The 14483-nt window shown below is 47.4% G+C and overlaps 1 protein-coding gene across 4 annotated transcripts in view; it reads right to left on the bottom strand.

The window, feature by feature from the left end:
* The window catches only part of NTRK3 (neurotrophic receptor tyrosine kinase 3), a 209272-nt gene that overhangs the window by 91340 nt on the left and 103449 nt on the right, over positions 1-14483 (bottom strand). For all 4 annotated transcript variants that reach the window (XM_051796556.1, XM_051796557.1, XM_051796559.1 and 1 more), the window contains one exon: positions 1867-2055. In XM_051796556.1, coding sequence (XP_051652516.1) covers positions 1867-2055 — 189 coding nt within the window. The remainder of the gene's footprint in view (positions 1-1866; positions 2056-14483) is intronic.

The following is a 14483-nucleotide window of genomic DNA, read 5'->3' as shown; positions in this document are numbered from 1 at the left end:
CCTCTTGTTATTACCCAAAGGGAGTGCCACTGTTGTGGGGTCTGGTTTCAGCCACACTGCCCTGTAGCCCTGGAAAACCTGAAGCATTCCCTCCTGTGGCACCTTCCACAGGAGAAGCACCTCCAGATGCCATGCCAAGCATCTTTGTGAACCAAATCCCGCTGTGAGCAACTTCCTCTGCAACCTACACAGCTCTGACAAACCCCACGGGGCAAACACTCAGAGCAAAACTTAATCCTTTGAGGTTTAAGCTCTGCCACTGCACAGCCTCAACAGCACCCATGTCTTGAAATGGTCGGCACATAGATTAAAGAGATTTGAGACAGCACAGGAGGGAAAGGAAAAAAAAAGTAAAGCGGGGGAGCCCCCCCTCCCAAGCCATCAGAGTTTGTAAATCATTTTGAGATGAGGTGCTATAAGAAATGTAAAATATATAATTAACAGCACAGAAAAAACACGCTACATTCAGCTTCTCTGCTCCTGCCTAATCACCGCCCTCATCCTCCCCTCCCTACAAACAGACCAAATTTAGCACATTAAAATGAAAATCAAGGGGAAAGCCAGGCACATTCACTAAGTACATCCCATCACTCTGGCAAGCAAAGGGTGGTGATATGGGCTTGGGCACAAGCCGGCAGGACCCAGGAGGGTACGGGTACACAGCATGGACACCTCCCAGGGAACAGCAGCTGCAGCTCCCCTTCCCCTGAGAGAGGAGTGGAGAACAGGAGCAGTGTGCTCCTACTGAGCACTTAATGCCAAATGGGTTCCCACAGGTCGGGAAATCAGCCTTCTCCCTGTTTCCAAGAGCTGAGTTATGTCTCCTACACCCATGAGTCAGCAGAAGCCATGGGATGAACAGGGGTGGCCAGCGCAGCACTCCCTGATTCTGGTTAAGCCACAGTTAGCCCAAGTTGAGGCTTATTCACCATTTTTTTTTTCCAAGCCTTTTATTTTTCCAGTTCTACCCGGAACCAAGACACACTAAAAGGATGAGCAATAATAAAAGAAGAATGTTACCCAAACCCCTGCACTGCTTGGCTTGCATCTCAGAGCTGGCAAGAGGCCTGGGAGAGCTCAACTACCACCTGTGAGCCGCATGCTGGGGAGGGCTGCATCCCACCACTCACGTGGGAAGTGGTGCAGGACTCCCAGAAAAGCATCCTTTTACACAGCACTTTTCTTTTATACTCAGAATTTAGAAAGACAAACTGGAGAGGACCATTTGATCACCACCTGCTAGTCTAATGAGCTCAGTTCATGACCCAGACTTATACAGGAAAGGTGTAAAAGCTTTACAGAAGCCCATGAAAACAAGACATCCAGCATCTAAAACCCCTGGAGATAAAGATATCTCCACACATCTGCCCCACCTAGGTACACGAGTCCTGAGCTTCTCCCTGGCCCACTGGGGAGCCAAAGAGTCAGCCCTATGACTGGGAAACTGCTGGAGGAGGAAGGGGAGGCAGGTCCTTTCCCCAGCCAAGCACGAGTCATGTCCATCCCCATGCTCTCAGGTGGCTCTTGCTCACACCTGGGACCTCATGCTTGGAGCTGATGAGGAAGAGCCTGGCTTGGAATGGCACTTTCAGGCAAGGGGGGAAGGTGACGGGTGGGTGGCGGAGGGAGGGTGAAGGGAGGTGAAGGTGAGAGTGGAAAGTCTTCTCTGGAAGCATCTACATGTATGTTGTGATTTCTGAGACCTGAGATTCACTTTGGTTTCTGGACCATACCAAGACCCACTCTCCTCAAAAACCTCCTTCTCTTCTTCCTCATCCTCTTAACCTCTTCCTCCTCGTCCTCCTTCCCCCCATCCCCCCAGCCCATCCCTTGATCCTCACGGGGGGCTCCGGATCGGGCACTCACACGTGTCTGGCTTGTGGCAGTTGTGACCTTGTCGGAAGTACTGGGGGTTCTCGATGACGGGAATGCGGGTCATGCCGATCACCACCGTGTCCGGGCCAGCGTCCAGGGATGAGGGTGTCGTGATGCCATGGTTGATGTGGTGGAGAGGACTGGCTGAATCCTCCTCTCCGCTGATCACTGCCACGGGACCTGCAAACAGCACACACACCTGTCAGGTACAACAGGGGGAAAGGGCTGACGAGACCTGCTGACCGCGCGGGTAGGGATTGCTGCAGGTTGGCACCTGCTCCTGGACAGGATGCCTGTCTTAGCAGTCCTGGCAGTTGTCCCATCCCCAGGGCTAATTTCTCCAGGCAGCTCACAGGGCAGGGAAGATGCTACAAGTTTTCTTTCCTGGCTTTGGGATACCAGATTAACAATCTTGAAGGGTTAAGTAGCTACAGGTGACACCACATCAAAGGTGAGTCATCTACAAAGTCCTCCCCTAGGGCTGTCACAAGAGAAATCAGTCACTGTGATGTCTGTATATCCTGTCAGAATTATGACCAAGCTTAGACTAGAGAAACATCACCCCCAAAGAGTTATTTCACCCCAAAACCATATTCATGCCATTTCTGTTGCCCAACGTGTTGCCCATATTGTTTCCCCTCTTCCAGTTTCACCTGGGCACACAGAGCCCTTCAGTCAGGCTGATACCTACAGGAACCCACAATGCACTGGAGCAGATCCTGCTCAGCTCATGCTGCCTCCCACCACCATCACCACAACTGGCAACACCTCCCTCTTACCCTCCTGACCCCCAAAAGTTGACAACACCATCAAAAAGGCAAGAAAATGAGGCTCCCAAGATGGGAGCAATGGAAGACTCATTCCTCCACAGCCTCTCTGGTCTGCATTAATTGCTCTCACTGGAGCAAGGGCACAGAGGCAGTTTCCCAAAGGAGGCCACAGGCACCCAAGGATGGCAGAGAAGAGAGCCCCCAGCAAGATATGGAGAAGGCAGTGCCACAACCTTTAGGCTGAGCTGCAACAAACCCAGAAGACTCCACGCTCCTTGTCTCGTCTAACTCATCTGCCACCATCTCAAGTATGTCTTAACTCCCAATTCCCCATCTGTTGCTTGCTCATGGGACCTGTTATCAATCCCCACCAGGCTGAGAGGGACCTGGTGGATAGCTCAAGGTGGTCCCTCTGCACTGACCCCTGTGCAATGTCTTGGAGTTGCGGCTCTGTGAACAAGGAGCCCTCAGCACGGTCCACGTGCCTTCCCCCAGTCTTCCAGCACCCACTTTTGCATCCTTGTCTACCTCCATGGAGAAGGTCCCCAAAGCACCAGTGTGCCCAAGTGCACCCACATTGATCTCTGTCCTGCAGAGGTCCAGCAACCATGTTCCAGCTCCGTCAGACTCCTGCTCCAGCCATGATTTCTTACACTAAATGTCTGTGCCCAAGAGCAACAACTCTGATCTTGCCCTAACCAACAGCAGGCTGGTTCCCTTAGGTGAAAAGAAGTGATGAAGGAAAGAGCATCCATATCTGAGAGCCAAGACCTGCTTCCTTCACAGAGATATTTCATAACATTCAGCTGTATTTCAATTTTGGGCTTATGTTTTATTTTGTTTTTAGACCCTCTAATCCATGTTGCAGCCATTCTTGCTGCATTAGTGTTGGACAAAGTAGAGACCACAGTGAAGTCCTCCATGAGACCTCCTTAATATATGCACATGGGAAGAGAAACCACACTCAACTAGTGATGCTCTTTTTCTCCTGTGTGGATGCTATCAGGAGCTGCCAGAAGCTCAAGTACAAAGGAGCAGAGATGCTGCACTGAGGTATCAAACCTATGCAGAGAAGTCAGCCTGTGTTGCATAGAAAATGCTCATCTCCCATCAGTAATCTACTTCTAATTGCACAATTACTTTATTATGTAGCACTAGCAAAGAAGAGGAGAGTCTTCAAGCCATTTTACTCTCTGGAGCTACTGGGAGGATGGGGCTCCATGCAGTCGTTCTGCCTGCATTAATCTAGTCTAAAGGCTGCTCATTTTTGGAGCTTCAAGTATTGTTTGTTCTTCCAAGTGGGATATAATGAAGTTATTGTGTAATTAGCAGAGTCCTGGCAGCTGTGACAGGTGTTTTAGTCACGAGGAGAAAAAGTCTCTCCCTTTATTGTGAATTCCTTTTGGCAGGTTCTGGCTTTTTTTAATGTTACTCCTTGGGCCCATGTGACTTCCAGCTTTAGAGATGCAAAGGCAAAATTCAGCTCTTGTCGCAAGATGCCTGTGTTGGGACTATGCACACTGCATTTCTCCACACACAAAAAGTGAACAGGCAATTTTGGTTTGAATTACTTTTGTTCTTTTGCGATGACAATTCTTTGCAGGCAAACCAGGAGGAGTGGGTTTTGTGTGGTGTGCACATCTCTTTGTCCCTACCCTGCACCACTGGCTGGCCCAGCTGTGGTGGGAAGTGGAGAGCTCTGCATTTAAGGTGCAGTTCAAAAAACAAGTCATAAAAATATCAGCTGGTATAGACTGGTGCAAAAAATTTTAGAAAAGAACATAAAGATCTCCCTTGTAGTGGAGCAATGTGAGAGGCTAACTTACAGCTTTTCCTAAGCAGCCAAGGTGTTGCTTCAAAAGAAAGGTACTTCATTAGGCAATGGGATGTGAAAGGCCCCTCTAGTGAGTGATAGCCAGGCTGGATGACACTTTGAGCAGATTGGTCTCATGGAAGGTGCTTCTGCCCATGGCAGGGGGCTTGGACTAGTTGATCTTTAAGGTCCTTTTCAACCCAAATTCTATGATTTTATGGGAACGAAATATTCATTGTCCTCTGCTCTGAGAGCAGAAATCACACCTTTCTGGCAAGGGGCAAAGAGGACATCTCCTGCAGCATCAGAATTTGTAACCAACCACGGGACATACACCAGGCTGACACAGACCCTGCTGAGGACATGGTCCTCAGGGCCTCACAAAGCCCTGATATCACTTTTCCCTTGCTGTTCTTGCTTGCACAGCACCTCCTAATTTTTAAGGAACACAGATCATGGCAGTGCCCCTCTAGCACAAGCAGGTTAGCAGGACATGGTTATGTCTAAAAGAGTAGGGCATAATCGAGGTTGGTACTTGTGAAACTAAGCACAGCAAACATCTATTAGTCATTGTTCCAATGGTCATTTCTTTGCCAATAAACAGATCCAGAGTCTGACCTCCTTTATGCTCCATGTTTTTTTTTTCTGTGGCTTGCTTTTCAGGAGGACTTTCTACATGTGTTATCCTTAGTTTCATGCCCCAAATCCATCCAAGATCTGTGTGGTAACCATGTCTCAGCTGATCCACAGGTTGCACTCCCATTTCCCAATGAACATTGGGTCCCATAAATGGACTTAGCCTCTCAGTCATCCAGCTCAAGTCAGTGCTGACAAGCTTATCCATGCACAAGACCTACCAACCCTCAAAAGCCTCAGAGCTGAACTCTGATGCTTCACGACTTCACTCAACCCCTTCCCACTTCTGCAAAAGTAGGAAACCTCAAGAACTTCCAGTGGCAGTCCTGACACCACAGGGATAGCACACCTCAGAAAGGATATTCTACCCCTGCAATAATACAGGGACAATTTATTGCCTCCAGATGTATTTCCAGGTCTAGGAAAAAAAAAATCCCATTCTCCAGAGTCCTAAGGAACACACACGATGGACATGCTGCACTAGGTTTCCGGCTTTCCAAAACATTTCTGATGACAGTAGGTCCTGACCTGACATGGACTAGAACATGCTATTCAGCCAATTCATCCCAATATCCTCCACAGAACATAATTTGAAAAAAGACATGATTTTCAGTTGTGGACTTCTCCAAGTTTCTCCTATTAATTTTTTTTTTTTTCAGTAGAGGGGTGTGGGTAAGTAGAAATCTGGACAACATTAATTCCTACAGCACAGTCATGGCTCTCTATCACTTTCCTTCTCTCATTCCCATCTCTTCTGGCTGGTCACGGCTGAGATCCAGTTCCCTCTAAGCCCACAGCCACTCTGTTGCCACTCTTAGAGTCAGGTGAGTGCTGGACTCACTGCACAAGCCCAAGACAAACTTAGAAAACATCATGGATATCAAGCAGTCACTGATCACTTTTATAGGTGGGACTATTGCTCTGACTCAAAATATACACTGCCATTAGCAACTCCTGGGAATAAAGCAGCTACCCAGACTTTAAATCTATCTTGGCAATAGTACATATTTTTTGCTGTTAAGTAGGCGAAGAGGTTGAGTTTTCTGATATATAATGCTGATTTATGGCTTTATTTGGAAGAATTCCCACTGGTTTCACCAGTACATTTTCCAGGTAAGGTTAAAGGGAAAAAATGAAGCAAAAGAAAAGGAGAGTACAGATTTTAAGATTTAGGTTTACTTTCCATTTGACAGGGAAATGGGCAGAGAGATATAGAAAAGAAGACAGTTTGGTACAGTAAAAATGCAGAATAATAGTCAAGGGTAACTTGGGGTAATTCCTAACGTACTATCCTGTGATCTTAAAACATTATATAAAATACTTAGGAGCTTTTCTGAACAGTGATGCAGTGGCTGTTTCTGTGAATAACTCAACCTGTGCTATGGACAAACATACCATCGATATTAACTATAAAAAGAGCCTATTTGTTAATACTTTAAGAAGTCTGTGTCCATTCTGAGCACTGAGCATGTTGCATCTATACTCTGAAAGGCTCTCCCATGGCTCTCCTTCCTTCCAAGCAGGAGTCTCGTCAGCCAGCAGCATCCACACTGTCTGCAAGGACAGAGTTGAGCTGTTCTCCTCACCGGCTCCATGCAGTTTTCCTGACAAGGAAGCACTGTCAGCAACAGTGATGAAGGCACTCCATCACTCCCTTTCTCTATGGGAAAAGGCTGAGGAGATATTAGAGCTGCCCAGGGCTACCCCTGAGTGAAGAAGCAGGCAGCCCCTGGTCCAGCCCAGCACTACAGCCTTTGCCAGCCAGTGGGAGAGTCAACCACAATGACCAGAGAATCAGGATCATATTAATCTGATACTATCCAAAGAGCAGCGAGGCAGCTTGAAAATTATACTTTTGGAAATGTCACAGGCAGCAGTGCTGTTCTGCCTTCCCTCCCACATCTTCTTTACAGCCAAGTCCTCTTTCCTGAGAAAGACAGCTCACTCAAACACCACTATTCCCAGTCTCATTTCCACCCTCTTTTCTCCCTCAGTCTCCCAGTCAGGCTATAGTCCATCCATCCCAGCAATGTCCCAACTCTTCTTCCCACTTTGCATCCATCCTGATAATATCATCTCTGTATATACTCCTACAGATTACCCCCAAAGCTCTGCTTTTCAGAAAATCTGTCATTCTCTATTCAGCATTGTTCCCTATGGCTAAACTGGAGTTTGGCTCGGTGTTTACCTTCACCTCCTTGTTTATCTGGAAGCTTTGTGAATAGGATACAGCTTTCAGTCCATGTCAGTGAATCTCCTAGTTCATTCACAGTGCTACATGGACGACTTGTTACTTACGAAAAATAAAGCAAATAATAAACAGCTTAGGGACCCCTGTTTGTGAGATCATATCATAATGGTAAATTATTTATCAAGGCTAAGAGCTATACTTTATAATAAAACATAGGCTCAGGAATATAGGGTACTTTATAAATAACCACAGACTAGAGAAGATAATGGTCACTTCATACACATCCATAACATAATAAATGCCCCAAGGCAAACAGGTAAAGAAACAACAAAAACTCCAGCTTGGCATCACAGTAGCCTCTCCAAAGCAACAAAAATGATTGAAGGCGGAGAAAACATGACCTCTAAGGGAAAACTGAAAGAATTATGCTTTGTGTTGAGAGGAGAAGACTGAAGGGACACGTGATAACAGCCTTCAAATATGTAAAAGGTTGCAGCAAAGAGAAATATAATAGCTGTTCTCCACATCCACTGGGGATAAAACAAGAAATAATAGGTTTAAATTGCACTGAGGGAGATTAGAGTTTGAATGTTCTCCCTAATGCCTGGTAGTACAGCTGGTTGGGTTTATCTGGAACAGATAACCCAGTGATGTTGTGGGGGCTCAACCACTGCCAGGCTGGGAAGGGAAAGGTTAAAGAAATTTCTTTCAAGGAGAGTTTAGCTACAGAGAATGATGCTGCTCAGAGCCCTCACAGGCTGCAGCACTTTTCACCTGTGACCAAAAAGCCCTCAGCGCCTTCCCTTTCTGATGCTTCCAAAGAAACTCCAAGCAGAGACCTCTCCAGCACTGCAGACCAGGTTTGGGCAGCATCAGAGGCACTGTGGGCACAGCACTGGACCAGGATGGGGCCATGGTCTCTCCAGTGTGGTTTCAGAAAGGACAGCTTCATCCACATCCCAGGCCATGTGCTCAGGACAGAAATCAAGTTTGCTGAGGCAGAGAACAGTGAGGTGAGTGCTCAAGGCTGCAGGGCAATCCCCTCTCACCACCCACGCCTCTGGGAGCTGTCATGCAGAACATCAGTTTTTGATCAAAAATGATCATTGCAAGAGCTAATTGTGCCATCCCCATTCTCCTTTGTAATATAAAGGAGCCATATAATTAACCTACTTAATTAGGAACTGTATATGACCCATAACTAGCAAAAAAAATGCTCTCCTAGTAAAGTGGGTCACCATGCATTGTATAGCAAGCACTGGAGCAGACCTCATTAAGCTCCAATATATATTGTATATAAAATCCCTTTCTCCTCCGACTCCAAACCCCTGTTGGCACTTCCACATTTCCCCAATCATAATCTTAAATGCTGTTCTTCAAAGGGTCATATCACCAACTGGCAAGTAGATAATTCCAAGGCCAGATCTCTCAGCCCAGCTTAACAACTCAGAGCTATGCACACACATACACACGGACAGAAAAATAACCTCAAACTTCAGCTTATCAGGAAAACAAACAACTTTAGAATAAACTTAAAAAAATTTCCAGCCTTTTGTTCAGCTGAAATCAAACCACCCCCCAGGGCTGATCTCTGCACCAGGAAGGAGGGGAACTGAAACTCATAAAACAATGAGTGAAAGCACAACAAATACAATTAAAAATCCAGCCATGCTCAGAGCAAGATTGCATTTACTGTCTCATAAAGAGAGCCTCGTCCTTTCAGGCAAACAAAAGGAAATCAATTTCTTAATTTTTATTGGCAGATGTGGGCACGGGGCCAAGGCAGTGCTTGGTGCCTACGCGGGCCCTGTTTGGAGCCAGTCTGCCGTGGGCTCCAGCTTGTTCCCTGCCCTCCTACAATGGGAAGCAGCCACTTCTTGTCCCCAGAGTCACCAATCCCAACCACAGGATGGTCCATCATGTGGCATCTCTTCCCCTGACCCGCAGCAGACCCCTCACTCGTACAGAACACTGGGCTTTATCCGGAGATGCCCCCTAATTCCAGCTCTCAGCGCCTGCTTTGTCGCCACCATCTCAACCATGTCCAAGCAGCATTTCCCACACCCATAAAGCTTAATTTCATCTCCATGTCCCAAATTCACCCTGAGTTATCCCCACATCATGCCAAGGGATCTGGAGGGCATTGCTGCAGAGGCTGACCTGTACAGTCCAGTCCTTGCTCACACCCCACTGTGGCTGCCTGTGGAGCCTCCGAAGGTGACAATCCCTTCTCTGACACAGCCCATTGGGCACAGTCTCCTCCATCAGCTTTTTGGGGAAATAAAAAGTCAAATCCTTGAGCTTTGCAGGCAGATGAAGACATCAGGAACACAAATCTGAGCTCTCAAAGGGGTGTATTCCAAATCCTCAGCTTCCAGCCCCTCCAACAACAAAGGCAAGAGAAAACAGCGAAGCAGCAATACATTTTCCCTTCTCCTCAATGAGATGATCATTTTGAGGCCCTGATAATTTCAAGATGAAGATCCCTGTGAACTCTGAGGTAAAAGGAAGTGAGAGACAGGCCCAGGATCTCTGCACCCACCACCACTTGGGTTGGACACATGGCTCTTTCCCCACTTCCACCCTTTATACATTGCAGATCCATTATCACATAAAGAAAAAAAGCTGTCAGATCTGTTGTCAGTGGGCGATCCTTAAACAGGCAATCCTCAAAGCACTTTCTTTCCTGATGCAACATTCTGCCAAAATACTGCCATTTACAAAAGCCCCTTTCCCTCTTTATATATTGACATTTCCTTCCTTCTCTGATTTTTTTCAGCTGATTGCAGTGGGGAGTAGGCAGCTCTTGTGGAGGGCCCTGTTAATCCTCCCTTCACCCTTTTCAGCCTCCAGTCACCCTGGCATTCCCGTTTGAAGCATCACTCCAACCCCATCTGGTGTAGAGGATGTCCAAACCTCCCTCATTCCTCCCATGTCCTTTGCTTTCCCACTCTTCCCCAAGCTTATTTATTGAGCTTAGACACCAATCCTCTAAGTACTCACACTTAGGGTTGGAAACATTAAGATCAAATCATATAAAATATAAAGTCAATGCTTATGACGGCACAAATGCATAAATCCAGCAGAACAAGAAACAGAAAATGCTTACAGTAAAAATGGTGATACAATCTGATAATTAAAAAGGGTAGGATCTGACAAGCCAGAGCCATGTGTGACAGCAAAGCCAGTCAGCAGCCATAGGAAGGCAAGGCAAGGCAGGAATTTTTACATCTAGGCATAAAGCTTCCAGCCCAGTGTTGCCAAATGACTTCGACTCAGAAACTGTGTCTAACCAGCAAAGGGACTGCAAACAGGCCACAGTGTAACTAGGAGAATATTTTAGATCCTGCGATGCTGGAATCCAGGAATCTGCTGACTCCTGAGGGATCGAAAAGCCAATGCCTTCCCCCACGTAATAACATATGTATAGTGAGAAGTCAGTTCCTTTGCCAAGAAGAAACGGTCTGATCTCACTGCTGAGATCAGGTGAAAGAACTAGCAAATAGTGCAGGCAACAGGAGAGGAAGAAAAGTCTGTTCTATTCAAGGGCCACTGCAGGAAGGGAGATAGTATTTAGTCTGTCAATGCTGGTGCTGGCATTCAGTCACCTTCCACAATTCCTCCCACCTAGTTTACCCCATCTGCTGATAACAAGCCAATTTTTTCCACTGCTGGGTATGCATGCTCCCTGTGGGGTGTGAGGAGGAGCCAGTAGAACCAAATATCCAACCTTGCAGAGAAACCTCCAGTGATTGCATCTTGGCATGGCAGAGCCAGCAGCAGCAGAGAAACACACACCTGGATAGGGCAGGAAGAGTGAGCAGGGGCACCCGAGAATGCAGCATCTGTGCATGGCCAATCTCCCTGTATGGCTCCACTGCAGCCCTCCTGCCCCAGCCCCAATGTCAAGGTCCAGCAAGGATTGGCAGGGCAGGATGGCTGGCTGTGGGGTACTGGAAGCGCTATGATACATGAAAATGACATTTCTGTTGCCTTATCTTCAATGCACAAGGCCATCATTTCCATCCCTCCTTATGGGATCAGCTCCATTTGAAGCCAAAACATCATTTTCTTCCCCCAGGTCTCCATCATTCTGCTACACCCAGCCCCCAGCTCCAGAGCTGGGTACCATCCTGCCTGCCCCAAATCATCTGCTTATTGCCAATCACCTTGTTTCCCCATTCTTCCTCTTGACTACGTATGCCTCTTGTTTTGTTCCAAACAAAGTCACCAAGCTGTCACATCAGGGGCACCTTGAACTCTGGAGCAGCGCAGGCTTTACAAGACAAGAGCCAGGCAATGACTGGGCAACGGCCTCAGCAGCGCCTATTAATCTCTTGGCTCACTCATCCCTATCACAGACACACCGTAAAAATGATATAAGCATTTCATTCAAACGGCGCTGCAGAGAGAGTGGGGAAGAGCACGGGGCCAATTGATTTCCAGTATGTCTGCTCTTTACCTCCAGGTATAAATACAACAGCAAAATCAATCGGAATAACATCATATCAGCTTTCTAATCTCTTCTGTTCACTTTATATACTGCAGCATTTCCTACAGCTTGTCTACAGGAGGTTCCAGCACCTCTGCACCCCCCAGCCCAGGCGTTTGCAGTCACTTCCTCACTCTCAGCCCCTCCAGTGACAAGCTTCAGGATCTGCAGATCCAAACCTCAGCTCTGCCCCTGCTCCATGCAGGAGGTGCCAAAAGGTCTCCCAAAGCAACGCGCCTCAGCCGCACAAGAGCAGCACTAACATGCGATTGCTGAGCCTTGGGCAGTGTTAGCACTTGTTAAAAGGGAGATGCTCCCCTGCTCACACCCTTTCACCATGGATGGCAGCTTGCTCAGCATTGGTAGGCACCCAGGCATGCCCAGATCTGCTGCCAAGCACAGCAAGGGGGACAGCCCCACCGACACAGGGACATGGGAAAGGCAGCAGCACCGTCCGCTTTCCCCATGCCCTCAGGACCCCATAGCTGGATTTAGCACAGGTGGCCCTGATGGCATTTTACCTCCTCATGAGCACCATCCAGAGGATGAGTGACACCAGAGACCCACGCCCGGAGCAGGGCCGACAGCTCAGCACTGAGCAGACACATTTCCTTTCTGCGTTTCCAATTTATCATCAGCCCAAGGCTTTTTGTCCTCTCTCCTGGCCTCCAGCCACTGCAGAGGGAGACTGTGACAAACTGATAAACACTCTCCCTGACCCTTTCCTTGGGCGAACATGCAAATGCAGCATGAGAATGGGGAAAGGGCTGCGTGACAAGGCAGGCAGTATCAAGGGGTCATCTTCTGCAAACTCCAGCTCAGCACCGAGGCTATGTGCTCCCCCATCTCAAAACAAGGCCTTGGCTGAATAGCTGCCAGATGGAGAGGAAAGCAGAACTAGTTTAATCATAGAACCACAGAATGGTTTGGATGAGAAGGGATCTTAAAGTCTATCTAGCTCTGACCTCCCACCATGGGCAGGGACACCTTCCACTAGACCAGGTTGCTAAGGGTCTATCCAACCTGTCCTTGAACACTTCCAGGTATGGGGATAAGCTACACCTCCATCTATTCTGCAATTCAGAATGCACGTGGCCTGGATCAAGGCTGTGGCAACTACATCACTTTCAACACTGTGGCCAGCACTGGGTGAAAGCTTTAGTAAGTGTTATCTAACCAGCTCAGTGTGGAGCTCCCCTAGTGCAAGAGGGCCACCAGTGATATTTGCTGAGGGGTCTGTTGGCAGCTCCACCACCAGCATGTCCAGCCTGGTGCTGGACCACTGACCTGAGCCAAGAGCATGATGCTGCAGGAGCCTGTGACTGTGCCAGAAAACACTTAAAACAGTGAGAACTACTGAAGGTCTGAAAGTCAACAGCTGGGACCACTATTGCCCTCCTGCCTGAGGCTTTTCCTGACCTTTGCAGAGACTGGTGCCCAATGCTGCCTAATAAACACCATCTATGGAGCAAAAGCCCTGCCAGCAGCAGCAGAATACGATTCCCACCAGCCAGGACAATCACAGGCTGAGGGCAAGAATTAGGCATGTTTCTCATTAGCTCCGTGTCCACCAACCACCTCGATCCCCCTCCCTCCACTTCCCTTCCCATGCCTTGGCCGCTGCAAGATCAGTCTTGGGTCATCTTGATCTACTTGGAAAGCTTAGCCGCCATGAGAGCAAAACGCTTGTCCTCTGGCTCCAATCTCTTTCTGAAATTAGTGCCAATGGAAGTGTCACTATCAATTTCATAATGTTATTGGATAGATGTAAAACTGGGCCAAGTCCCATATTCCTGACAGGCCATCAAAGAAGTGGGGATTATGGGTAAGGAGACAGGCAGCCCTGGCAGGAAAGGCAAAGGCTCCAGATCAATTAGCCTGACGAGGCTATCTTCCAGCCACATCTCTTCATGCTGACACCAGCTCCTTCTCCCTGGAGCCCGGCCGCCCCTGCACCGAGGTGGTTTATTTTCTCCAATGGTAACCAGAGTCCCTCCAAGCCCAGGGAGCTGCACATCCCCTCTCCAAATATCCAATTTATGAGACTCTCAAGACAACGAAGGATTTTTGCAGTCATTACAGGACATTAATTTTCAGGCCTCCTTATTTTGGTTTAATATTCTGTCAAGCTAAAAAAGAAAATCAGATGTTAAAAAAAATAAATGAATGCCTTACTCTTCATTGCTCAGAGGTTTCAAATGGAAGGAGTGCTCAAAATGTAAAGTACCTGGCACAACACATGTTTTGTCTTTGCTCTGTGTTTTTCTTCTTGGTTTTCTTTCAAGATCCTGCTTGGACCATGAAACTAAACTGGCCAGTACCATCTGGTTCTCATGCAGTAATTAACAGCACTTGTAATTTTTCAAACAAAAATAATGTTCGGTTGTTGTTTTTTTGGTCAACTTTTGACCTTTGTGTTTTTAAATGGGATTTTTATGAAAACATTGAGCCGCCATCAGGGCTGCAGATGCCAATGAGTTCACTTCCAGAAGACGCCTCACGTGCCCAGTCCCTGCCAGCAGACAAGCAGCTGCACTTGCTCAGGGTGCAAATTTGTAGACCCAATCTTAAAATCAGACTCGTGATGTTTGCTTCCAGGCCAAAAGATAAATCCTTACATGGTCAAAAAATAATAAAAAATCCTTGCAGTCATAGTTTGTGTCTGTTCATGCATAAGGGTAATGAAAATTTAAAACTTCTGCTTCT

The sequence above is a fragment of the Manacus candei genome, unplaced genomic scaffold (assembly GCF_025592945.1).
Source record: "Manacus candei isolate 608988 ecotype Guabito, Panama unplaced genomic scaffold, ASM2559294v1 h1tg000046l, whole genome shotgun sequence".
Lineage (NCBI taxonomy): Eukaryota > Metazoa > Chordata > Aves > Passeriformes > Pipridae > Manacus > Manacus candei.
Note: the sequence above shows the minus strand (reverse complement) of the source record. Positions and strands in the feature narration are given on the sequence as shown.